Genomic DNA, 25798 nt, shown 5'->3' with positions numbered 1-25798 from the left:
AACCAATTCATAGTATAGTTTGTTTTTTACAGTCATACAAAAGTCATAGTATAGTGTTACATTAATGGGAGACAAGACGAGTCAAAAGTAACAAATAACCACGTTTATTTAAAGAATAACATGAACTTAACAAAACAAACATGGAGAGTCATTAATCAGTGGTGTCAGCCATTTGTGGATGTGTGGAAATGTGTGGAGCAAACTAAATAAAACAGCAGCCGTGTCAGCCAAGGAAAAGGGCGTCTATGTTCAGGTGGTAAGTCTTTATTATTAGCTTGAACCACCCCAGACTATGGTGTTTGTCATCAGCTGATCAACATCCTGAAAGACGGAGAGGAGCCAGCAAACAGGACACAGACTCCTAGTGAAAAGAAGGGGTCCTAGTGTAGTCATAGTGTAGTATGTTTGAAAAAAGAGTAAAAAAGTCATTGTATTGTATGTTGTAAAAAGCAATAAAAAAGACATTGAATAAGTCATAGTTTAGTGTGTGTTGAAAGAATTCAAAAAAAGTCATGAAAGTCATTGTAATATATGTCGAATAAAGTCATAAAAAGTCATAGTATAGTATGTTGAAAAAAGTCACAGTACAATGTATTAAAAATAATCATTGTATCGTGTATCAAAAAAAGTCATACTATAGTATGTTTAACAAAGTCATAAAAAGTCATAGTATAGCATGTCAAAAAAAGTTTTAAACAATTCATTGTATATTATGTCAAAATAGTCATAGTATAGCATGTTGAAAAAGTCATAGTATGTTGTTGAAAAAAGGCAAAAAAAGACAGTATCGTTTGTTGAACCAATTCATAGTATAGTTTGTTTTTTACAGTCATACAAAAGTCATAGTATAGTGTTACATTAATGGGAGACAAGACGAGTCAAAAGTAACAAATAACCACATTTATTTAAAGAATAACATGAACTTAATAAAACAAACATGGAGAGTCATTAATCAGTGGTGTCAGCATTTGTGGATGTGTGGAAATGTGTGGAGCAAACTAAATAAAACAGCAGCCGTGTCAGCCAAGGAAAAAGGCGTCTATGTTCAGGTGGTAAGTCTTTATTATTAGCTTTAACCACCCCAGACTCAGCTGTGGTTCATCAGCTGATCATCATTCTGAAGGACAGAGAAGAGCCATCAAACAGGACACAGACCCCTCGTGGAAAAGAGGGGACATAACACCCCCTCCATAAAAGTGGTTTCCCACCAGGAATGACACTATACAGCAGTGCTGCTACATTCAAAGCAAACCACATACAGATTTAAAATATACATGTTTCTTTTTTATTTTTTTTAACTTTAAAATGAATGTGTAACCAAATGTATTTGATGAGTAACATTAACGAAACAAAACAAACATGGAGAGTCAGTAATCAGTAATGTCAGCATGTTTGCTCCACACATTTCCGCACATGTGCGAAAATGTGTGGAGCAAACAAAACAGCAGCCGTGTCAGCCAAGGAACAGGGCGTCCATGTTCAGGTGGTAAGTCTTTAAAGCTTGAACCACCCCAGACTATGGTGTTTGTCATCAGCTGATCAACATCCTGAAAGACGGAGAGGAGCCAGCAAACAGGACACAGGCCCCTAGTGAAAAGGAGGGGTCCTAGTGTAGTCATAGTGTAGTATGTTTGAAAAAATAGTAAAAAAGTCATTATATTGTATGTTGTAAAGAGTCATTAAATAAGTCATAGTTTAGTGTGTTGAAAAAATTCACAGTACAATGTATTAAAAATAATCATTGTATCGTGTATCAAAAAAAGTCATACTATAGTATGTTTAACAAAGTCATAAAAAGTCATAGTATAGCATGTCAAAAAAAGTTTTAAACAATTCATTGTATATTATGTCAAAATAGTCATAGTATAGCATGTTGAAAAAGTCATAGTATGTTGTTGAAAAAAGGCAAAAAAAGACAGTATCGTTTGTTGAACCAATTCATAGTATAGTTTGTTTTTTACAGTCATACAAAAGTCATAGTATAGTGTTACATTAATGGGAGACAATACGAGTCAAAAGTAACAAATAACCACATTTATTTAAAGAATAACATGAACTTAATAAAACAAACATGGAGAGTCATTAATCAGTGGTGTCAGCATTTGTGGATGTGTGGAAATGTGTGGAGCAAACTAAATAAAACAGCAGCCGTGTCAGCCAAGGAAAAGGGCGTCTATGTTCAGGTGGTAAGTCTTTATTATTAGCTTTAACCACCACACATTTCCACCACACATTTCCTCCACATTTCCTCCACATTTGCTCCACACATTTCCGCACATGTGCGAAAATGTGTGGAGCAAACAAAACAGCAGCCGTGTCAGCCAAGGAACAGGGCGTCCATGTTCAGGTGGTAAGTCTTTAAAGCTTGAACCACCCCAGACTATGGTGTTTGTCATCAGCTGATCAACATCCTGAAAGACGGAGAGGAGCCAGCAAACAGGACACAGGCCCCTAGTGAAAAGGAGGGGTCCTAGTGTAGTCATAGTGTAGTATGTTTGAAAAAATAGTAAAAAAGTCATTGTATTGTATGTTGTAAAAAGTCATTAAATAAGTCATAGTTTAGTGTGTTGAAAAAATTCAAAAAAAGTCATGAAAGTCATTGTAATGTATTTAGAAAAAAGTCATGAAAAAGTCATACTATAGGATGTCGAATAAAGTCATTAAAATACATTATAATGTATGTCGAAAAAAGTCTTAAAAAAGTCATAGAATAGTATGTCGAAGTCCTAGTTTAGTATGTCCAAAAAGTCTTTGTATAGTATGTCCAAAAAAGTCTTTGTATAGTATGTCCAAAAAAGTCTTTGTATACCATGTTGAAAAAAGTCATGAAAAAGTCTTAATAAAATATATGAAAAGAAATTCATAGAAATGAATGTCAAAAACGTTATGAAATAGTCAAAGAATAGCATGTTGAAAAAAGTTACAGTACAATGTATCAAAAGAATCATTGTATAGTGTATCGAAAAAAGTCATAGTATGTTTAACAAAGTCATAAAAAGTCATAGTATAGTATGTTGGAAAACAAGTTAAGGAGAGAGACCTCTTCAAGGAGAGACCCCACGTGAACTGTATGTTCGCCGAAAAGACTTGTTTTCGAAATGGGTCAAACCAGAAAAGTCCACAGTGAAAGAGATATCTGAGATGTTGATTCTTGAACAGTTCCTGAGGATGGTGCACCCAGACCTGGAGGTGAGGATCCGTGAGCATGACCCCCGTACTGCAGAGGATGCAAAGTATTCACAGCAGCCAGAAGAGGGACCAGACATACCATTTTGGCTGAGACACCAATTTAGCCCAGGGATGTAAGTCCACTGGGGGTGAGCGAGGCTCTGGTCATGCTCAAGGTAGAGCTTTTTCCAGCAGTAGGCAGTTTCCATCTCGTAACACCAGCAAGTCAGACCCTGATAAAAGCACTGGATGTGCGATGTTACTTGTGTAATGGGGTAGGACATACCCAGTACTCTTGTTCATTTACAAACCAGACGAAGCCATCTCTCTTTTGTTCAGTCCCTAGGCCAACTACACAACAGGTAGTTAAAGAGACAGCCCCTACTGCACCAGTTCTAGTCAAAGAGAAATAGCTCTTTTAGACAGGGGTATTTAAGACAGTGGTACTGTCCAGCCTGGTGCCAAGGAACAAGTGGAGTGAGGATAAAACCATAAATTGTATTCATGGGGATGAGCATGTGTATCCTATGAAATGTCAGCTGAATTCACAGAGAAGGGGTGCAGGGGCCAGCTACATCCATTACCAATTACCGAAACACCTTTTGAAAGAATAGGCATGGATGTAGTGGGACCATTAGAGAGGAGTTATTCTGGTAACAGGTACATTTTGGTAATCTGTGATTATGCAACCCGCTATCCTGAAGCTTTCCCCCAAAAGTCTGTGAAAGCCAGAAATGTTGCTAATTGCTTTTTACAGCTGTTCTCCGGGGTAGGCATACCTAGAGAGGTCCTGACAGACTGTGGAACTAATTGTATGTCTAGGTTGCTATAACAGGTCTACCAGCTGTTAGGAAGGAATTAAGACCACCCCTTATCACCCCCAAACGCACCCCCTAGTCCAGTGGATCTGTCTCATCCGTCCACCTCCGAGCAGGCAGATGTGGGTAATAGTATAGTATGTTTTTTAAATATTCATAGTATAGTGTGTCGAAAAAAGTCATGAAAAAGTTACAGTACAGTAAGATATCAAAGATACCAAATAAAGAGCAGCTTTGGAAGTAAGATATCTTTTTTTGGATTGAGATCTAGTAACACACTGTCAAAATAGGAGATTTTAAACGTTTTATTGTTCTCATTTTACCTCTGATGCAAAAAGATTAATTTATTAAAACTTAAGCAAACATTCTGGGATCATTAATCTCCATGTTAAGACTTGACACATTGATGGTAGACCACATGACTAATGGTCAACTCATGTCAAAGGATTTTAAATCTAGACCTGCTTTTTGAAATAAAACTTGTAGGATTAGCAATAGTTTATTTTAAGTGCTAATACTCTTTAAATCCAGTAGGTGGAGACAGAGATACAGTTGGAGAGAGTTTAAGCTGCAAAATGATGAATAAGTATGCAGCCAAACCATTTGAAAGAGATATAAAACCTTTATTCATATACAAATTACAAACATTAGGTGTGGCAGATGTTTGAATAAAATTATTTTTAATCCTTTAAAATGGTGGATTAAACTGAAGTTATTTTTAATAGATCTGTATTTCACATTGTAATGTCTGGATTTTGTGTGTTTGATATGTCATCTGAATTTCCCAGCCTTTAAAGACGTGTGAGATTAACAGGGCTGGCTGCTGATATTCATTAATAATCTGCCATGTGGGGCTTTGTATGGAGCTGTGAATGCACCAGGTTCCAGGGTACCATGTCCGTCTTCACCCACTTGACCCATGATAATGTAATTGGCACCTGTAGGGAAAGAAGAGGGACCAGAAAGAGTGATAAGTATATATATTTTTGAGTAAATAGAAATGCTGATAATCTGTGGCGTATGTGTATGTAAATCCGAGATACCTTTGCGGAGCAACGGGCACTTCTTGCACTGTGACACCAGCTTAACAGACATGGTCTCTCCGACTTGCGTGATTGTTAGTCGACCTGCTTTGTAGGCCTTAATGAGGGAGACGCTGACATGAAGAGTACCTCGGGGCCCGGGGGCAAGAGAGGTCACCTTCCCGGTTATCACTGCAAAAAGGAGAGCTCAGTGAGAACGCCGCATCGTATTAGTTACTTCTTGCATCATGTGAATGGTAGGAAACTCACCAAATTCACTGGCACAGAAGCTGGTCTTGATGGTTCCACCTCTTTTACAGGCTTTGGCACACAGAGGATTTTGAGGGACTAAAAACGCAAAGAATGCCACACAAATAAACATTAGATATACATCTTCCGCACATTGAAACACAAGCGTAGCGTGCACATAACTTCACCCACCAGGCCTCTTTCCATTTGGCCTTGTGACGGGCACCCTCCTGTCCTGGCCTGTGGTGCCCTGTCCACGGCCTCTCGTGGGTTTGACTGGTTTGGGTCTCATGGTGGGCGCAGGTTGCACATATTTGGCAGTGGGGGCCGGTGGCTTTATGGTGGCGGCAGGTTTGACTGCAGGTTTTGGGGGGATGGCCCTTGTACCGGCTCCTGAGCTGAATGGTGGTTTCTGAGAACCACGTGAGACGCTGGTATAGCGGGCGAGGAATCCATCAGATGTCACACTAAGGTCAGACACGAATTGGACTAGAAGCACGTTGCCACTGGTAGTAATGGGCCTGGACAGGAGACAGGTAGAAGGTGGGGTGGAAAGTTTAGAGTGGTCAATTTAAAATAGCTTTGATGGCCAACTAACACCTTTATGGATCTCTGTCACTTACTGTGGGGCCTGATCGCCACAGTATCTTCCAATCAGCCGTGAATCATCTTTCTCCCCACCGTTAAAGAATGCCACATAGTCAAACCGACAATAGGTGTCAGCCTCCAGGACAAACTTGTCAAAGTTCACCTGAATTACCTGGTACCCAAACAGAAACAGAAATATGACTTTAAATGATCACTTAATAAACTGTTGTTTTCCATGTTTGGTGTGTGGAGACTGGAAAATAAAATGTTTTCGTGCTGGGAGTGGGTGTGCTGCCGACCATATCGGGCTCCACAGTGATGAGCCAGGAGCAGCTGGTCCCTGCAGGGTATTTCTTGTCAGGCCAGTTGGGCGTCATGACCTCACCCTGGCTTTTTGTCATCTTCCCCCCACAGAACTGCTGGTCTGAAACAAGTCGGGCACACTCCATGAAAACAATGAACGAAGATAACACAGACCACATACTAAGAAGTACGCAATGTACTGATTTTGTTAGGTAACTTTTTCATGATAACATTTTGACTTTTAAGTCAAAGTTCAAAGTTAAAGATCTTGCACAAATAAGAGCTGGTATTCTTAATAAAGCTATTAAAATTCCCCAAGGCAAATTTATACATAAGGGAAATACATTTTGCAAGTTCAGGGGCAGGGCAGGAAACTTGGGGGGCCTGTGTATATGCTGCCTAATTGCACCCCCCCCCCCCCTTTTCTCCCCCTCATAGCATCAGTTTTTACATGTACAAGTAACCTGGCCTTTTCCCTCTTTATGATTTTTGGCCTTTTTATGATTTAATTTCAGCAGAGATTACAGAGATAACAGTCAATGTTACAGTTCATGGTTTATATTAAATCTACTTTAAAAATAATGTGACAACATACCATCGACGTACGGTTTGGCTCCACTGAAATACGCCACGAACCCTCTGCCCTGCGTCTCTGCATCGGACCCCATCTCTAGCATCATGGTGTTTGTGGTAGAAATAAGAGTACCGGGCCGGAAAGTTCCGCAAAAGCGGCCTAGTTTTTGCACCAAGTTGGAATTGCCGTTGTACACATCCAGATAGTCGTAGCGGCATTGTGAGTCAGCCTCCAGGTCAAAAATGCGGAAAGAGAGCATGACCACATTTCCCTCTGGGACCTGGAAACCAGATAGATTGTAAATGAGTCAGACACCGAGACACTGAGTGAGGAAAGAGTCAGTATTAAGACATGCTACAGGGTCAGTGACTCACGGTGATACGCCAGGTACATTTGCTGTTGGGCTTGTAGAAGCTTGGGAACCCTTCGCTGCCAACAAAGCCTGAGTCTATGACCAGGTCACCTCCACAGTAGAACACAGGCCTGGGAAGAAGGAGACAGTAAGACAGTGGGGGACAGAATATCATGCACAGTACTAATGGTATTGTAGGTCTATGAGACAATGGAATTGAATTAATACTGGCCAGTTACTCTCTGAAATTAGATGGCCTAAGTTCAAGAAATGAATAGGAAATGCTTCAGCTTCAGCTCTGTATGTTCAGATGAAGAGGAGTTATTAACACAGACCCTTGTTTACTCATACTCATCAATCTCAAACATGAATACAACTTTGAAATATATGTGAGAAAGAAATCTGCATAATTAATTCATATTTTCTTTGCCAACATTAGATATTTTCACATCTAACAGCCATATTTTGCACTGCGAAAATGAGTTAGCTCTGGCATTTCTGAACGGTCTCTGGATTGGTTAGAGTCTGTGCACTGTGTTCATTTACAGCAGCAGCTGTCTTAGTTATTTGAAAATAGCTTTTAGCATTAATGTCGCTATAGCTAACAGGAGCTAACTGGCTACATTTGGCAGTGGTGGAGAGACAGGGGACAAGTGAGTTGTTAAAAGGTGAGGTGGTGGTGACAACAACGCTGTCATGAAATGTGGCATGAAATAAAACTTGACATAAAATGTAAATGTCATTGGAAAAAATGCCATAATGAAATCAAAACAGACATTGAAATTGAATTGAAAAATAATGAATTTGTACTGAAATAAAAAATGGTATAACAACGTATATAATGGTATGAAATTAAGAAAATAAATGATTAAATACCATTTTATAATAATGATCTAGTGAGAAACAATGAGCTCTCAGTGGAAGTTGTGGGAGTTGCCAACTTCAAAACAAACATAACAAAGCTCCCTCCATGACCTTCTACATACACCAAAAACCTTGTTAGCTGGTTAACGATAGTGGTTTCTGAATACTAACACTAAAACTGACGACTCAGAGTATAACTTAACACAATCCAATACTTCAAGGAAGTGGTCCCATTATGGATGGGAAAGATTCCTTTGGGTGCTTAAAATGTTCATACCGTTTCACCACATATACTTTGACTATATTTAATCCAACCAATAAACATCGGAATCCACATAGAGTGTTAAATTAAGTTATGCCACAGCTCATAATGTATGATTGTCGTAGTAATTAAAAAGTGTGAGTGAAATCCCTCTGGATGGGTGCCATGGTTTAAAATGTTAGGGGGGCCGCTGTTTAAAGTCGTAGAAACAAAGAAGATTTTTTCCAGTTATGGCTGACAAGTACATTTTACAGCTGGCAGACTATTTAACACTGTTACTGTGTTACTTTATGTACTAAATTCTGTTGCTTTCCATACACTCACAGAGCTCACTGAATGTCAAAACTAAATTCACAGAAGGGGAAATTTCAGGTTGTTGCCAGCTGGGATACCATAGACCCATTTATATACTTGTCAGCAAATAAGAACATGCCTGTTATGAATAAGTTGTCGTTTTGGGGCATTTTACAGTTTGTGGTTGTTTTTAACCGAGAAAATTATGTTTAAATGAGTCACATAGGAAGGGACAAGAACATGAAGGGAGCAAGTAAGAAAAACATTTTTCAGCCATCCCCCACTCTGAAGAAGTAAAGCTATACTCAGAGGCAATGGAAAGAAAAACACAAACTACGATCTCACACAGCAGAACCCCAGCAAAGTCAGACGCTTGCTGATTGAAGCCAAGATGTCCAGAGTCAGAGCCAAGCTGTTCTGATTCGACCCCATAGGCGGACTCAAAAGCATTAACATCTGTGAAGGCTCAGCCACTGCAGACTCGTGCCTCACATCATGAGCCAAAAACCAACGTGACAACTCTGTGCCCAATCAAACACGGAATTGGAAAGAATTTGCTTCGAGAGACGGAAAAGTATTTTAGTCGTCAAGTTAGAGGCTCTTGTGAACTCAATTTGTTGATTTTTGTTTATACTAAGAATAGGCCCATCTAAAAAATCCCAAAAGCCACATATGTTAAGATTAGAATTGATTTCAAGCAGACACGTTTCTCAAAAATACTATAACATTGTCCTCACCTGGTGTAGTTGGTCTCCTGAGCCTTCGTCCATCCTAAACTCAGAGACAGGAACAAGAAGAGACCCCAGATGCAGTCCACATGTGTCATGATGCAGCGTGGACATAAAGCGAAGCAAACTGAAAAATTAGCTAGCAGGAGGCAGGAGGCAGGAGGTGAAAAACGGGGGAGGCCGCTCGCCCAGGATGGGCGGAGAGAAGGAGTGAATGAATGAGTGGGAAGGAACCGGAGGGGGGGAGAAAGTTCGAGAATGGATGAAGAGTCGGACAGAGATACTGAAAGGACAACAGCGGCGACAAAGAGCCATGAGGGGGGGGATGAAGGCTCTAATTAGAGCCAGATGTTTCACCATAATAACCATGGTTTCAATATAACGGAGGGGGCATCTAGGACAGAGGTGCAGAGGGAAGTAGTGTCAGAAGTTGTGGTTGAGGCTTTGTGGACATTCAATATATTAACGTCCATCCTGAGTGTCTGGCTGGTTATTAGGGTGCACATGATGGGTGCAGAGCCTGAGGCTCTGTGGGATGTAGCACTCAACTAGTAGGGCCATACATCTTTACATTCCACAACAACATTGGGAGACCTTTAATTTACAAAACAGATTATTTTCCTGATAGAATGATTAACTTCAGCCATCTATAGCGTAAACAAAAACACATACAGGATCCAAAAGGAGCCCAAAAAGGATTTAGACAAACAAGTATCATAAAACTAATGATCTCTTTCCTCTTACCGTATTTCCCTAAGCCCCAGGGGCTCCTTTGGCTCCAAAGCCTCTGAGCCAGAGAGTGTTTATATGCCCCCGCAATCCACCAAGGCAAGGATAACACTCTAGAGGGGGGAGTGTTCTTTCACTGTTAGGATTCACTGAAGAGCAAACCCTTTAGCCTACATTACTGAGGCCTGTGGAGGGGATGGTGTTTCAATAATGCTACCAAATCAGCCACTTTTACAGACTACAGAGCTGCAACACCTTGATCAAAGTCTGGAGCAGTCAGGATGGTCAGCTCATTAAAACACAAAGCAGAGTTTGTACAGAGAGGTTGTGTCTCAAAGTGCATGTGGCAGCCAGCATTATGACTTTTTTCACTTTGAGAATGAACTGCTCATAGTGAGCAGGAGACTTGAGCAGTCCTTAGTCCTGCTGCGCTGTGTTTATGTCGACCCAGAGTCCTGATAAGAGGCAGCAGAAGCAGGAATGCACTGACGTGCTGAGTCTGCTGGGGGGCGGACAGCGTCTGAGCGAGCACAACTGTGCGGCCGCTGCCATTATGTGTGGGAGTAACAGTGACCTTTACACTTAGCGAGAATCCAAGCCACGGGTGTATAGTTTCTGCAATAACTCCTGATGAACCCTTCGAGTTGGACGTGCATTCCTTCTGGAGAGTCACAGGGAATAGCAGTGGGGGAGTAGATGAGTAGTTGTGAGTGGGGGGGGGAGACGATGGGTAATGAGAGGAGGGGTTGGAGAAACCAGAGAAATGGAACAATAAACTTCAAACGACCAGACAGAGACAGGGTTTAACTGAGTGAAAAGTTGTTTTTGGGTGCACTCTGGAGTCAGGTCATGTTCATGCCTCCCGAAACCAACAGACGACTGTATTATTATTATTACTCTCCCATTATGTCAAAGATAATCTCTCAGATTCATAAAAAAAAACACTATACAATGCGACACTGCGCTTGAGAGGTGGAAAAACAAAATGAAAAACGAATGCGTGCAGTTGTGCAAGTCCATTTGGGAAGGTGGCGGACCGAAAAACAGCTGATTAGCAATCGCAGACCCGTCTGTTCGCTGTAATTGTGGCTCCTTGCAAATGTACTCTCCGTTTAAGTCTTTCCATTTCCCAGTGAAGTGCACTTGGCCAAAGTTCATGTGACCTCAGCAATGAAAGGAAATACATGCACGGAGATGAAGATTTGATGAGAAATGATGTCCGTGGTGATAATCTGAGACATCCATCAAGAGCATTACAGATGGAGCCAAGCACTAGAGGACGACCGACTGTAAGTATGAAACATCAACATTTGTCATCGGCTTCTGACAGAGTTGTCTCAAAGAGCTCATGTACTACTACACTTCATTGTGCACTCCGGGAGAACGTGTGATATTGTGTGTTCAGTGCGAGGACAATGTGCTGAAAAGATCATAGCACCTCATTTGGCATGAAAACAGGGTGTTGCATTGAAGTGCTATCTTATAATAGGGACCCTGAAACACGCTGTAGATGCATCCGTCTAATAACAGCTAAAATAAAGCGTACAGTATCACACTTAAAGCTGTGAGCCTTCCTTCACTTTTCACGGCAAAACGCCCAGGAGACACATCACTATTTGCCAGTAAGTGCATGGATGGTAATGACAATAGCATAGCTAGGAAAGTAAAACCCTTTCACAGTGGAAACAGCAATAGACACAAATATGCAGTGTTTAAAAAAAAAAATGAAAAGCATAGTGGAAATTTAGCACATCCTCATAGTCATGTGTGACTTGTTAACTATAAGGATGACTAATGGGCCAAAATAAAATTGTGGTCAAAAAAAAGGAATTGTTTTTGCAGTGATGTACTTTTACTTGCAAATACATAGAAAAGAGGTCTGTGCATAAAGTTGTCCCCGCTCTTTTTACTGCATGCTCAACATAATTAGTGTATAATACCAACTAAACTATAATCTCAATTGGGTATTGGGGTATGTGTTGAAACAAAAAGTAAACATTCAGGCTTTCCACACTGCAGCCCTTTCTATTCACTTTTCATCTTCAGCACAACCCTACAGTGCTGACAATGACGGGTTATCATGTGCTATACTGGATAAATACCTTTCTAACACAAGAATTTGATCCACCAATCAATAATGTTTATATGTAGTGATGTTATGGGATGTAGACGTTAGGTGACATACATTTATGATGAATTCGCAGACATCTTTCCCTCCACATACATTTGTAGAGCGGGTTCATAACATGTACATGGCGACACCTGGTGGTGAAGACTTGAAACTACAGCTTGGGTGGCGAAGCTGCTGTATCCGGTGTCATTTCTCGTGGAGCTTAATTATTTAGCATGAATAAACCTAATTCCTCTTCACAAATAGTTATTCCCACTTAATAGCGATGTGATACAATTAGTCCAAACACTAGTAACGTTAGTTTCATAGTGATGAGAGCTTATTAGGCTTCGGCTAATGTAGTAGCACGGCGTGCAGCTTAGCCTCGCGTTATGTGGACCGACAAGTCAGTCAGCCGGGGGCAGGGAGAGAGTATTTTGCGTTGACCAAGCAAGTGAAGAAAGAAACCGAGTGAAATGCCAGCGATGCAATGCGTCAGCTGTCCTCTAAATCCATGTCCTTCACCGAGCTCCAAAAAACCCGCTAACAGTGCACTAAACGAAGCACTCCTTACCGTGTTTGTTTACTGGCATTTTGAAGAGCTAGCAAAACATGTCCGGGAGTTTATGCGGTGTATATGAAACGTATGAACTAAAGATGTAGCGAAATAAGAGCAGGACATATGATATGCAACATATTATTGAGCTATGGAGGCGACCATTGCCTGCAGTCTATGGTAGTACTTCAAAATAAAAGTCGCCGGAAGTGACTCTCACTGGTGGCTCGTATTTCCAACAGACTAGTAACCACAGCCAGTGACTGGAGCTTTTTTTTTCTGCTGCTACTGCACGTGACTTCTCTACCACGGCCTCCATTAGCCTACTAGTATTAGACTAACGGTGGAATGAACCAGCACTGCTCCATCGTTCTGCATGAAGGGAAATGTTTGGCTGACGCCCTATCACTGAACTATTTAATGTTAATATAGCCTACTGCATGAGCCATGACAAAGGTTTAATACTTTTGCAAATCCTGCATGCACATATTGTTGGCATACACCATTCAATAATGTGAATGCTTCATAGATTGCAATACATTAGTTTAATTGTTTTAACATCTTCCAACACATATGGTACTTCATACTCTTTGGGAGAGGGGATTATGGGGTTGTCTGCAGATAGGTGGGACTGAGCACCACTTGTGTGCAGGCATGTCTAGACCTAAAGTGGTAGGCCTATGAGTGTGTTGGATGGAGGCAGGATGTGAAGGGCAGCCTGAAGTGACTGTAAATGCAGAAATATGCCCTTTTATGGCTCCAGGTCTCCATGTATTTTTTAAACACACACGTAATTAGTATAAATTAAAGCAAGAGGTCTATCTTTGTATTGATAATAAATTTATGCTTATTGACACAGGTCAGATAAGGTCCCAGAATTGCAGTCAAAATTGCATCTGCCCATTGTTGCACACCCACAAAGCACGTGAAGCACACACAAAAGTACAAGTTGTCATAGGTACTGTTTTTCCAATATACATATATTTCATGATGTTCATCAATATAATAAGACATTGATAGATTTACACTACAATTATTTTATGTACTTCAGTTTTTCATTCAGTCTCCTTTTCTTTACGTCTTTAGTTTCTAATCCCATACCAAATGACAGCACAATAAATCTATCAATAAATAAGAGCAAAGAAAAAGAAGGAACAAAAGTAAGATAAAACTGAACACATTGCCCATGATCCTCCAGTCTTGTCCCTCCTGTAAGGCCAGATGGCCAGGGGCAATATGGGCCTTCATCCCTGAAACCCCAGTTCCAAAGAGAAATCAAAATATTTCCTAAAAAATAAACAGATTTAAACAAAAAATATATCTTGTAGATACAAACGGGAATCTGATGTAAACTGTAGAATCATTCTCAGCATTCTGGACAATTGAAGGTAAAAATACTTTTTTTTCCCCATTAACTTCCCATTTTCTTTACCGTTACCCATCAGTGCTTACATATAAACAATTCAGTGACATCTGGAGTTATTACTAAATTGATGCAAAAGAAAAACACAATATTTGGTCCGAAAATAAAACATATATTAAGTAGAATATTGTACTATTATAACCATCCAGTAAACATTCAGAGACTCAAAAGGTTCCCTCCTTTTGCTGCATTCATACCATTTGGGGTTGACGGTAAACGTTGGGGAACATTTCTCCTGCTCTGTACACATCACATGACGCTTTGTTGAAAGATTGGATCTTCATTTGATCTCTTTCTTTCTGCTTATTTCCTTCCAAGTTTGAATCACAAGTTATATTTCCAACCTGGAAGAGGGTCTGAACCCTTTTTTCCGTGATGGCAACTTGCATTTTGGATCACCCCCCAAATGACCTGAACACAGCGTTTAAATTGAGATCGCCGAACGATTCTTGAGGTTGACATAAGACAATATTCTCCACCGAATCATGTTCCCATCCCACCAAAATCAATGAATCACAAAAGAAAAAGTGCCACGGTGTTAAAATATATGCGCACTTCGTTTCACACAGACAGTAAAGCAACAGAAAAAAGGGAGAACTCACTTCATTTTCACCATTGTGATCAAATTGGTTGAGCACTCACAACGGATTTATGGATTACGGATTGATGGATAACACAGAAGTCCTACCCCAATCAGTAGTGCTATTTCACGTCATCCCACTGTGTGGTTAACTCCTGCAGGATGGCTCTAAGGACCACATTTGTAACCCTTTAATGATTTTCTATTGCCAAAAACCCAATTTTATACTTTGCTTATATAGTTTTGTCCTCATATATATCTTGGTAAATTGCTAATACCTTAAACCTGAGGATATAGGACTCCCCTACCCCCCAAAACACCCCCATATTACAACACCAAACAATGCAGATTTTTATAAAGTTTTTCATGGTTATTTTTGATAGCATATAGTTAGTTTATATGTCTTTTCATTTTAGAACTTGGCAGCACTATGGAGACAAAAAAGAAGAGTTGTGCTATTATTAGTTATAGGATCATGTGTCTTAAAACTTGTTTTCGATTAAAGAGGCTCTTCGGACCTAGATGCGCCTGGTGGGGCAGGCTGTATTTGCGATTTTGAAGTATGCGGCCCTCATGTTTTGGTTTAACTTGCATATGTTAGAATGGCACACTCACAAGCCAAACTGACACACCATATGAACAGTGTGCAATAGTTAAAAGGTCCCGTCATCTGTGGATAAATAGGGTAAGGGTATTTAAAACAGACTTGGATAGTTTGGATAACCTGTTTCTCTCCGCTTGTTTTTGATGGCAATTGGCAGCGTAAGCATGGAAATCTGGTCTTTGGTAATCTTCTGCAGTTTACTTTTGCTCTGTTTGGAAGAAAACATGGGAAGGGGAGGAGGGGGTTTGTTAAGGTTCGGGTCCTTCCTTATTAGAACTGGCCGGCAGATCTGTAACCTGTCTGCTTGTGTACTTCAGTGGTCAAGGAAACAACGTGCCCTCACTCTGAGATTTAAGCGGCCTAATCTGTCGGGATAAACTGGGGATATTCCCGAGACAGAGCTATTCTAACACATACACACACACACACACACACACAACACATTGATGCACCTGCGCTGACACAGAAACACACACACAGACACACACACACACACTGTAGGATTCTGAATCAGTGGGTTGAGCAAAGGGGGGCAGGTTGGTTTACTCAGCTGGTGGGGCAGATAAAAAGTCATGTTGAAAAGAGACAAGGCTACTAAGGCTTTACACACACTTGTTTTGAAATATTGTTGGTGGCTTCGTGATCTTTAACTTTCCAGCCTACTATAAGAACATTTTATACATTTTAGTTTAGTTAAATTGCTTCCTGTTCAGCATTTATTAATGCAGACTTGCACAAGCAAAAACTCTGTAATTAAAGATCTTCCTTAGGTGAAAGCAAAATAGTCTCAAATCAAGGAAATTTAACTTTAGGTTGATGTCATCTCATGTTCATGTGTACAAGGCCTTAGTTTGACTGAGCACTAAAAAACAAACAAGTGCATCGTATTGCCCTGCTCTTCCTGCTCATAAAGTAGCCACACGTAGTATACACAGGAGAAGATGCCAGACACATGTAAAAGAATGTTTTAAGACCAAACCAGCTTGGGCACCAATGAAAGAAATCTGCAATAAGAACAGAAGCCTCTCCCTTGTTGCTTGGCAGTGTATAACGCACAGAGCTGAATTACAAAAAACACAGCAGACTGAGGTAAAGAGGAGCTTACTGCTGTTGGCAGCAAATAGTACTGATTGCACACTTCCTCTCTACCTGTCTGTTTCACACAAAAATATACTATAATAAAAATAGAATCTATTATATTTAAAAAAGAAAAAAAGGCCTTAACTATAGGGAGAAACACTGAGACAGAACCACTGCGCTGGCAAAGACACTCTTCTTCGGAGTGCTACTATTCTTGAATAATTGCTTGTCGCGCTGCTTGTCGCTAACCTTTGACAGTACACTTCTGAGCCGATACCCCAAAGTTGCTGACCAAAAACTCAACTGTGAATTTGACATTATCCTCATTAGCCTCTGTCCCTGTTCCTGGATTTGCAAATAAGGCTGAATTATCTCTTTTCTTTATATGTGCTCTTCGTGTGGAGAGGTTTTGCTGCATGAGGATCTCCTTTGGACAGGCTATTGACCAGCCAGACAGCGCCATCAAAAACAAGGTTGTTTGTGCATTTTAAACAGATTCCTTTTCTGCAGTCAGCCACTCCCCCCTGCACAGACTAAAAGTGTGAGGGCGGATTTGACTGGAAATATTCTACGGTAACTAATAGAAGTGACTGGAGACTAAGGCTTTTTAGTGTCCATGTAAGTAACAGGCCAGTAAGAATTAACCGTTGCTTTATGGAAATGTATCAATTTATGCAACGGCCCCATTTTATGCATTAGAATTGTTTTTTTTAAGCCCCTATCCACAGTTTGACATTAATGACATCTCCACAGTATACTGTAGCCTACGTGTAATGTTAAAATAACATCACCCATATTACAAAAGAAAATCATTTGGACAGATTGAAAGTCTAATCCTGTCTATCCAAAACTTACCCTTACAGCTATTAACTATTTTTTTCTCCTATGGTTTGTATGACCGACGTTTTCGACACAAGTTTCATTTTTTTTTTCTTCCTTAAAGATACTTACACTTATATGTGCTACGGTAAGACCATTTGCACTAGACTGCAATGAAGGAATGTTTTCGAAATAAGACACTACGTAATATTTAAATAAAAAAAGAAACATCTACAGACATTGGTCCGACTGTACTATGGCAGTTTTAGAAATGATCAGAAGAAATTGAGGTGTTCAAGCATGCTGACAGACGGAAGTGTTGGGGCGTTAAAGATGAACGTTATTAGACGAGTGAAATGGAGAAAGAGAAACGAAACGGATACTGGGAGGATCGGATGAAGAGGGCTGGAAAATGATGGTTACTAGGAATTAGTTTAACAATTCATGCATTATTTGTATGTTTGATCAGTATGAGTGAGCATTAGCTCTTCTTAGAAAGCCAGCAAAGAAGCTAAGACTTGAATTCCGTGATGACATCAAGTTATAGAAATTTGGAGCTGAGGTAAGAGTAACCTGGGGCATTCTCAGGGGCAGTTTTTTGTGTGTAATAGCTCAAATGTGTGTAACTTGATGTTATCTCTTTAGTACAAGTTTTAGTTCTCTGGCTTATTTTGTACTTTCTTATTGGACACGAGTAGCACAGATGAACCTCAAAAAGTCTTTCCGTAGTGAAATGGAGACGAACTCCATTTTGCAAAAATACATCGAAAAGAGAGAGTAAGCAGGGAGACAGACCGATGATGAAAACATGCAAGATACACACTTTGATTAATAGGCAGTAGTTAACGCTGAAGCATACGTAAAATTAATACAAAAAATTAAAAAATACAAAATGCACACACACACACACACACACACGCACACACGCACATACACACACACCTACAAAACAGTATATATCAGAATAAAACTCTACAAAGAACTATATATATATCAATTATGTAACAATTATCGCCAAACGTTGCTTCCTTTTCTGTTGTTGCATCGTCACAAGTGTTTGGTTCTCAGTATGGCCGGTTAGAAAAGCCAAGAGTACCCAGAAAGGAAACAGGGCCACACACTCACAGGACAAATATTGACAGGGGTCCAGAGGCGAGGTGGTGGATGTGGGGGAGCCATGGGGCCCTGAAGGTTTAGGGGTGTTATATATCGAGGCTAATCGGGAGATATATATAATAAATGACTTATCGTGGTTAATTTTGTAATCAATTGGAGGGTTTTTCTTCTGTAGCGAGGAAGGATTAGACTGGGGTAGGAGCAACTCTTCTTAGGTGCTGAAGTACACTGTAAAAAAGAAATGAAATGAAAGTCTTATTCATTATAATGCCCAAGTTATCAAACCAACATTTGCTGACAACAAGGTCAATCTTCATTCAGGGACATGCCTTATATTATACAGTATATATATATGTGTAGAATGTGACAAACTGTTTTAGCGTTGACTAAGTCCATTGAGACAACAATGAGAAATCTATGTGCACAAACGTGAGAAGGATTCTTACCAATAATGACGATGAGGATAATCACGCATATCACACCCATTATAATCATCATCTGTAGTCAGTGAATTTTCAGAAAGAAAGTCATCAGAAAAGCAGTCAAATTTGTAATTCTTTTTCATTTGTAAAACCGAATTCTTAAAAGTGCAAAAATCACACATTCATTTCATCTGCTTCTGTCTGTATTGTTATCGGTGTTATTTTTCATTTGTTCGTAAACAGGGAGGTTTAAGGCTGCCTTCATGCACAGGTATTTGCTATTCAAGTCAGCACGTCTGCATGTCCTCACCTTGGCATTCTTCCACCAGTATTTATTCTTCAGTTTTGCAGCGCTGGTCTCAAACTGAGAGGCTCCAGCCTGCAGGGCGTCAGCCCTATCGTCCAGTTCTGACAGCTTCTGATCACGCTCCAGAACCTTATCCACGTTTACACGCATGATATCCACCACCTGAGGAAAGACACGCAGAGAGCCATGTAGTGCAATCAGCTATCAAGACAGAATGGCTGTTGGATAAGGATTATGTTTGAAAGTCATTTTTTTTCATGTCAAATCACGGTTTTAAGCTTTATATGAAGCTCAAACCCAGCCCTAACAATGATTTGTGTTTTTCCCACTTCAAATTTGCAAGCAGAGAAGATTGAGTTAGATTATGCTAAAACCGTAAATGTCTACGTCTGAGCCCGACAGCACGACTCTGGCTTTGCAGAGAAGCTTGTGCTCACCTCATCCACTTGTGCCTGTGTCTGCTGCAGACGACGGTTGCTGGTGAGGTTGGGGGGCTGATTCCCTCCATCTGCTCCAGGGGCTCCAGCTGGGGCAGACCTAGTGATACAAAAAGAAATACAAATATTTGATTGTTATGCAAAGCAAACTCATTTAGAAAAAGTTAAGAAAGCCTTGAAAATACAATAATAACAACAACAACAAAAACTTCATGACAGAACCATTCTATCTAATACAAAATACACATATTAAAAACATCACAGGGTTTATATTTCAAGAATGAGTAATGCTTCCATTTGCAAAGGAATTGTAGAAAAGGACAGTAGTTTGGCTCGAATATAAATAGTTCAAGAAGTAAAGGAATAAGAATGCTATCAGACATTACATTACACCATGTCTAATGGTCTAACTGCAGGGAAATTATTAGAAATTAATAAAAATGGTTGCAATGTTTAAGTAAGTGTCTAACTCTGCCCGTCTCAGTTAAAGGTTTAGTTTAAACTCCTAAAATGTTATGCTCATAAAGTGCTCAAATAGAATGTAGATTAAATAAGCCATATAAATAACATCCTATGATCATTAAAGATGTGCACCTTGTTCCACTTATGCTCAGGGCTGGGCGATAATTCAAAATGATATGATACGTTGTCTAAGGTGATAACAACAAGCTCTTACTAGTTCAAATTCCCCAGAAAATCGGATCATTTTGCACTAATGTTCAATTAAAAAATACTCACTTTTCATTTGTCAAGTATTTAATTCACACAGGAGTACACAAAACACTGGTTACCAGAAAACATGCTATATTATGATTATATATATATATATATATATATATATATATATATATATATATATATATATATATATATATATATATATATATATGCCCCTTTAGTTTATATCTGTAATCATACACTTCTTAGGAAGGGGGTGAAACAAAGAAGACAAATATCTAATGTGGGATGCCAACAAATGTATTGTTTGGGGGACCGTTTGTTGTTTTTAACTCACTCAGTATATTTACTCACAGATTGTGGAGTTCTGCTGTGGATTGAACACTGCTTAGAGCTAACAGATAGTGCAACGTCATGGAGACACTACTAGTACTCTGCTGTGTATCAAAAGAAATGAAAGATGCACCTTTTTATGAATGGTATTGAGATTCAAGCTGGAATCAGATTTAACTTGTAGGATGTGGAAGATTTACTGTGTTCCAAAAATGGATATTCCCATACGGTAGCGCTGGAGAGTACTTGTACCTCTGCTCTCTGCAGCAGGAGAAACACCCGAAATGTTAAAAGTATATATGGTAATTTACGAATGTTAATCTAATATTTCAACCAAAACAAAATCACTAATCCCATTCCATCTAGTTCCTGCTGTCTTAAATGTTACATGACACATGAATAAAAACCTACGTTGAGTGGACAGCTTTAGGGTACACAGAAAAAACTACAGACTAACTCTATACCTCATGCAGGCACATCATCCGATCAGAAACATAGAGCACATAATCATGTAACGGCTGAGCCACAACCTACAGAAATAAACAGAATTGGCCGAATTTCCAAATATGTCAGATTCACCAAATATGCATTATTCTCTTTATTCTAAAGGCTATTCTTTTATAACATAAAAAAAAGAAATGATGAATGCTGTCTAAATGTAAATATAAAGACTCCCTTTAAGAGAAAATCTAAGCCTGCATGTCTTCATTGAAATGCAGAATGGACAGCAGGCACAACAACCACACAAATCCAAAACAGTACGATTGATTAACCATAATTATAAAAGGAACAACAAGCCTGTCTGACACGATATTAAATGAGATATGATTCTCTCAACCAACTAATATCAGTTTACCTTTCATAATAAGATGGGCCCATATATCTATTACAAGTCTTAACATAGTCTAAACATTACATCTTAAACATTCTGCAACTTAACATAGCAGCAGATACATTTTTTAAAAAGCAAACGAGAAATGCTTCAAGAGGCTTAAACTACTTAAATATTGCATGTAGTGTTGAGTAGCACAGCATGCTTTATTGCTATCTATAAATGCAGAGACTCAATCAATACAATTACACAGACAAACTGTCTCTAAATGTAGAGTGTGGCATTGACTAAAGGCTGTCGTATCTTCTGACAAAGTTAGCTGAGTTGTAACTCAGCTGCTCTGGCGGTGTGAGAAAAGACTCTGTATAAAGGTCACCTCTACACGCTCACACATTACTAATCCTCCAAAAAATCCTTTTGAATAGTTGACCCGATGGTCCCGGTGGTCCCTGTCAGCTGCCAACCAGCCCTAATAGACACTGACAATATAACCCCCCCCCCCGAGGCTACCTGTGATATATACAGTATAACGGTGAATTATTATTACGCCTTTCATACAAATAACATATTGTTTCATTTCTTGAGACCAGAGTGATTATCACTCTACAGCAGCATGTTCACAAATCAAAAGATGTGTTGAGTAAAGAGTTGTCCACATGCCTAATATTAAACACTATGACTAACTACTATAATATATCTATGGCATCACTGTATGCTCCTTTTCAACTTGCCAGCATGAGTATCACCACAGAGGTGGAATGTGTGCTGAGGTTTACGCCATCATCACCAACCGGGAAGAGTTGCTAGTGCAGCCGCACGATTTCTCATCAGCCGCCACATCCTGTTTGAGGGGCAAACTGGACGCTCCGCACACAGGTGGGGTGACTGTTTCTAATGGGCCCCTTTGGTGCAACAATCTTCATTTTTAATTCAAAATGGTGAACTGAATCTGCCCCACTGATTATGCCACATGGGGTAGTAATATCACCACCTGTCTACTGATAGATGTATTAGTTTCAGTGATACAGTCAAGAGATATTTGTGGTGGATGTAACACAGCATCTCACTTGTCTCAAAGTGTCAAAAAAGACACTGTTGTATGAGGTGGTAACTGGATAAAGAGAGCACATACTTCAGCTTCACCCTATTTCAAGATAATAATGAGGGGGGGGGGGGGGGAAACAACAGAAAAGGAATAAACAGGAATTCTCTTTTCAATAAAACATCACAAATTCAAAAAGAAAAAAAGCCCTTTGATCTGTTAAAGGCAACTAACCTAACACGCTGGATCTACAGTCCACCGATGTCAGATTTGCAATGAAAGCGCAATATATTCAACCCTCTTTAAAGACACATATAATAATAAAAAATAGTCATGTGGTTTCCAAAGAGGGCTCCTGTGACATTGAGGGGTCTGTGCAAGCCTTTCAGGGGTCCCTGATGAAATGAGGAATCATATAAACACTTATTATCTCACACCCTATATATCCTAAAAGTATAGATATGATACCAATACCATTTTACATTTGACTTAAACTAACTACTAGGCTACTGCTTCATTTAGCTTTATTTTATTTCTGTTTTTTTTTTTTGGGTCACTGTCATGAAAAAGCACACTGTCTGACTTTGAGCACTGGAGAGCGACATTTCAGCACTGGACAGCGCCACAGCAACCCAGACCGAAAAAACGGTCAGATCCTATTCTCACTGTCCATTCTGTTTGATGCTCCTGGACTGGAGCCCGACCCACAGCGCTCACTGGTTTCCGTTTTTCTTTTTTTTACCGTATACACAGACACACCAGGCCTGCATCACGTTCCACGACGAGCACGACTGGGGGCCTGTAAATACAGTGGAAGCCTACACCGCACATCGAGGGCGGGGAGGTTCCTTGTGGAGGGGGGGGAGGATGGATTCCAAGCACTTGTATGAACAATTGTCACCAAATGTTGGCGACAAATGTAACTTACAGCGCATAGAAGGATTGTTAACAAACGCGTCGACGCGGTTCAATGACATGTCGTGCGTCGGCACCAGCGTTAAACTGCCTGCTATGCAAAAAAAGAAACCGAAAACGAAAAGAAAAACCCGACAGACGAGGTTGTCACGGCTACCTTTACTTAGCCTACCCTTTATATGTTATGTCATGTGCGGTCGAAAACAGAGAGGGTTCAAATAAGGCTTAGGAAGGGAGATGTGTCCGTTAAGTCCCAAAACAGCCTGAAATATGATGAGATATATGACTGTCCGCCCTCGCACGACAATCGACGACATACAGTAGGAGGCTAGGCTATCCCACCCCCCACCCCCGCCCCCCCCCCGCTGTGGGTTGCAAATATCACGTCAACTAGGCCTAAGCCTATTTCAGAGCTAATAATACCATCGTCTATATAAAGGTCCGTGGAGTATTCGTCGAATAATGTCGACGCGTTACATGTTCAACATTGCGTCCTTGCTTGTAAGCTTCACCGTCACCTGTGGTTCAGCGACACACACACAACGAAGGACTGCAAACGTTCACAAAGGACAACAACAAAAAGGCTTTATTGTGCGTGATGTTTTTCTTCGTGTGGTTGTAATTAGCCTGTGGGGTTATCGCACACAGACGGTGTCCTTTACATAAAATCCAAACCAGTCCAAACTGGAAAAAGATGCGTGCGTGCTGGCTCCTGTGGAAAAAAAAGCTCCAGACGACTAAATAAAAGAAGGCACGCGGACAAACACGGGGCTCATTTACCGTGTAGACGTAAAAAAAATTAAAATAAAAAACAAGGCTAATAATGTGTTTAAAGCCGATACACCCTCCATCTGCTCCAAGGTTAGGCCGACGCGTTAGCCTCTACACACACGATCGGATGATATAAAATGAATAAAAGCTGTCAAATTAAATTCAACAGCAGAAAATATTCATGATATACCGACTAACGTGACTCCAGTGAAATAACCTGAGTATTTGATGGCAAAGACGCACAAGAGACCATCCAGACACCATTAATCCCGGGTAGCCTGCCAACACCAGTCGTGAGGACGAAATTGGAATTCATAAATAAATTAGGGTTTAAAATAAGAGCTTTAAACGATGATGTACTCACATTTTCCTGGATGTGTTGGCTGGACAGCTGTGCTGAAATCCGGACTGGAAATGTTAGCGCGGACTAAGTGGCTGGCAGATGGATGTGGATTGCCTTCTGCGCTCCTCTCTACCCTCTGGCACCCTTTGGTTGGTTATCGTGGCGTTTCCCTGCCTATATAGCCGAGGAGGAGCACTGGCTTTGTGTCTGCCACAGAGATATGTTTTCCCCTTCGCTACAAAACAACTCTTCCCTCTCTTCCTATTTCTACGGAGATGCGGCACCTGCAGGCTGAACTGGAGCCCGGCGCTGTCAGGGTCCGTGTAGTAATGAAGGTGTAATAAACAGCCGCCCGGATTAAGGTGGACAAAGATGGCTCGGTGACGTCAATCGAGGCGAGTTTCATGTTGAAATGGGTGACTTCAAAATAACAGCGTTTTATCGGCCGGGACAGCGCTGATTTGAACGTATGGGCGCTGTTATTGGGACTCTGCGCTCATTTTCTTTACACACATTACATGTCATGCTCGTGCTTTGGGTTTAAAGCTTTAGTAAAGGAGCTTATTTTGACTGCACGTCTGTGTGTCAACAAAATGGCGTTCCTCGAAAGGGGGTGTGGCGAGTTTGGCAGTCGGTGTTTGATTATCTGTCATAGTAAATATGGAGAGGGATCTAGTGGGAACGAAACCCACCTGACAGCATTTTGACTTTTGTTTGAAGAACAAGGTTTCATTATTATTTCAGGCGGCATTGCATTCAGTTAGCTGCTGGTAATTAGTCTGATGTAAATCACGTGGGGATAGAGTCTCTTAAGGTCATGGGGACTCTTCCTGCTCCATGGAACCCAATAATAAATGTACGGTTTCCCCCCTAATTGGATGAATAATAGCCTATATACTAACTTTTTGTATTGAAAAGTTAAATTTTTTAAAATGTGTATATATGATGGCCCATAATATATTTTTAGTTTTCTTTGTAAACAGGTGTCTATAAGCCAATAAGGAAATACATACAAATGTTTCTTCATTTGATAGTGTGAATTAAATTTCCATTAAATTAAATTGTTGTTTTTTCTGTGATGTTAGTGGTCCTGAACATTTTATCTTCATAGGCAATGCCAGAAAGTCCGGATTGAAAGACGATGTCGATTTAAAGAGAAACAATTTGTTGAATTCCTGTAAAATAAACCGAAAGCAACTGTCATTAAGTACAGGATCAAGTCAATACTGCTTGGACAGATTTCTGGATGCAAAAATACAGTGTCTCTCATGAAAAATGTTGTATATAATAATCCCAGAGGGAGAGATACTTCATATTGTTGCTATTTGTTTTGTGCCTCCACGTGTTTACTGTTGTTGTGACAACCAACACTGGAAATCCAATCAGTCAAACATCCAGGTACATATTTAACCTACTGAACCTGGCTTGACCTCACTGAAATCACACGTGAGTTCGTAAATCCACTCTCAATCTGAACTC

General features: G+C 40.2%; 2 protein-coding genes across 2 annotated transcripts; both read right to left on the bottom strand.

The window, feature by feature from the left end:
* Positions 1–4490: 4490 nt before the first annotated feature.
* On the bottom strand, positions 4491–11957 carry pcolcea (procollagen C-endopeptidase enhancer a). The gene is made up of 9 exons (XM_076101969.1): positions 9232–11957; positions 7097–7205; positions 6744–7002; positions 6145–6269; positions 5881–6017; positions 5450–5778; positions 5279–5356; positions 5030–5200; positions 4491–4924 (listed from the first exon to the last, which is right to left on the bottom strand). Exons 1-9 carry the CDS (start codon positions 9318–9320, stop codon positions 4794–4796), a joined length of 1428 nt encoding a protein of 475 aa, XP_075958084.1. The 5' UTR covers positions 9321–11957; the 3' UTR covers positions 4491–4793.
* LOC142959873 (neuronal synaptobrevin-like) lies at positions 10340–19507 on the bottom strand (the record flags this gene model as incomplete). Its single annotated transcript, XM_076101377.1, has 4 exons — positions 10340–10612; positions 18669–18737; positions 18972–19130; positions 19406–19507. Coding segments are annotated over 4 exons (603 nt in total), but the record flags the coding sequence as incomplete, so codon positions are not given.
* Between the last annotated feature and the right edge of the window lie 6291 nt (positions 19508–25798).

The sequence above is a fragment of the Anarhichas minor genome, unplaced genomic scaffold (assembly GCF_050575085.1).
Source record: "Anarhichas minor isolate MPS153535 unplaced genomic scaffold, ASM5057508v1 ptg000027l, whole genome shotgun sequence".
Classification (NCBI taxonomy): Eukaryota; Metazoa; Chordata; class Actinopteri; order Perciformes; family Anarhichadidae; genus Anarhichas; species Anarhichas minor.
This window is presented reverse-complemented; position numbering and strand designations above follow the sequence as displayed.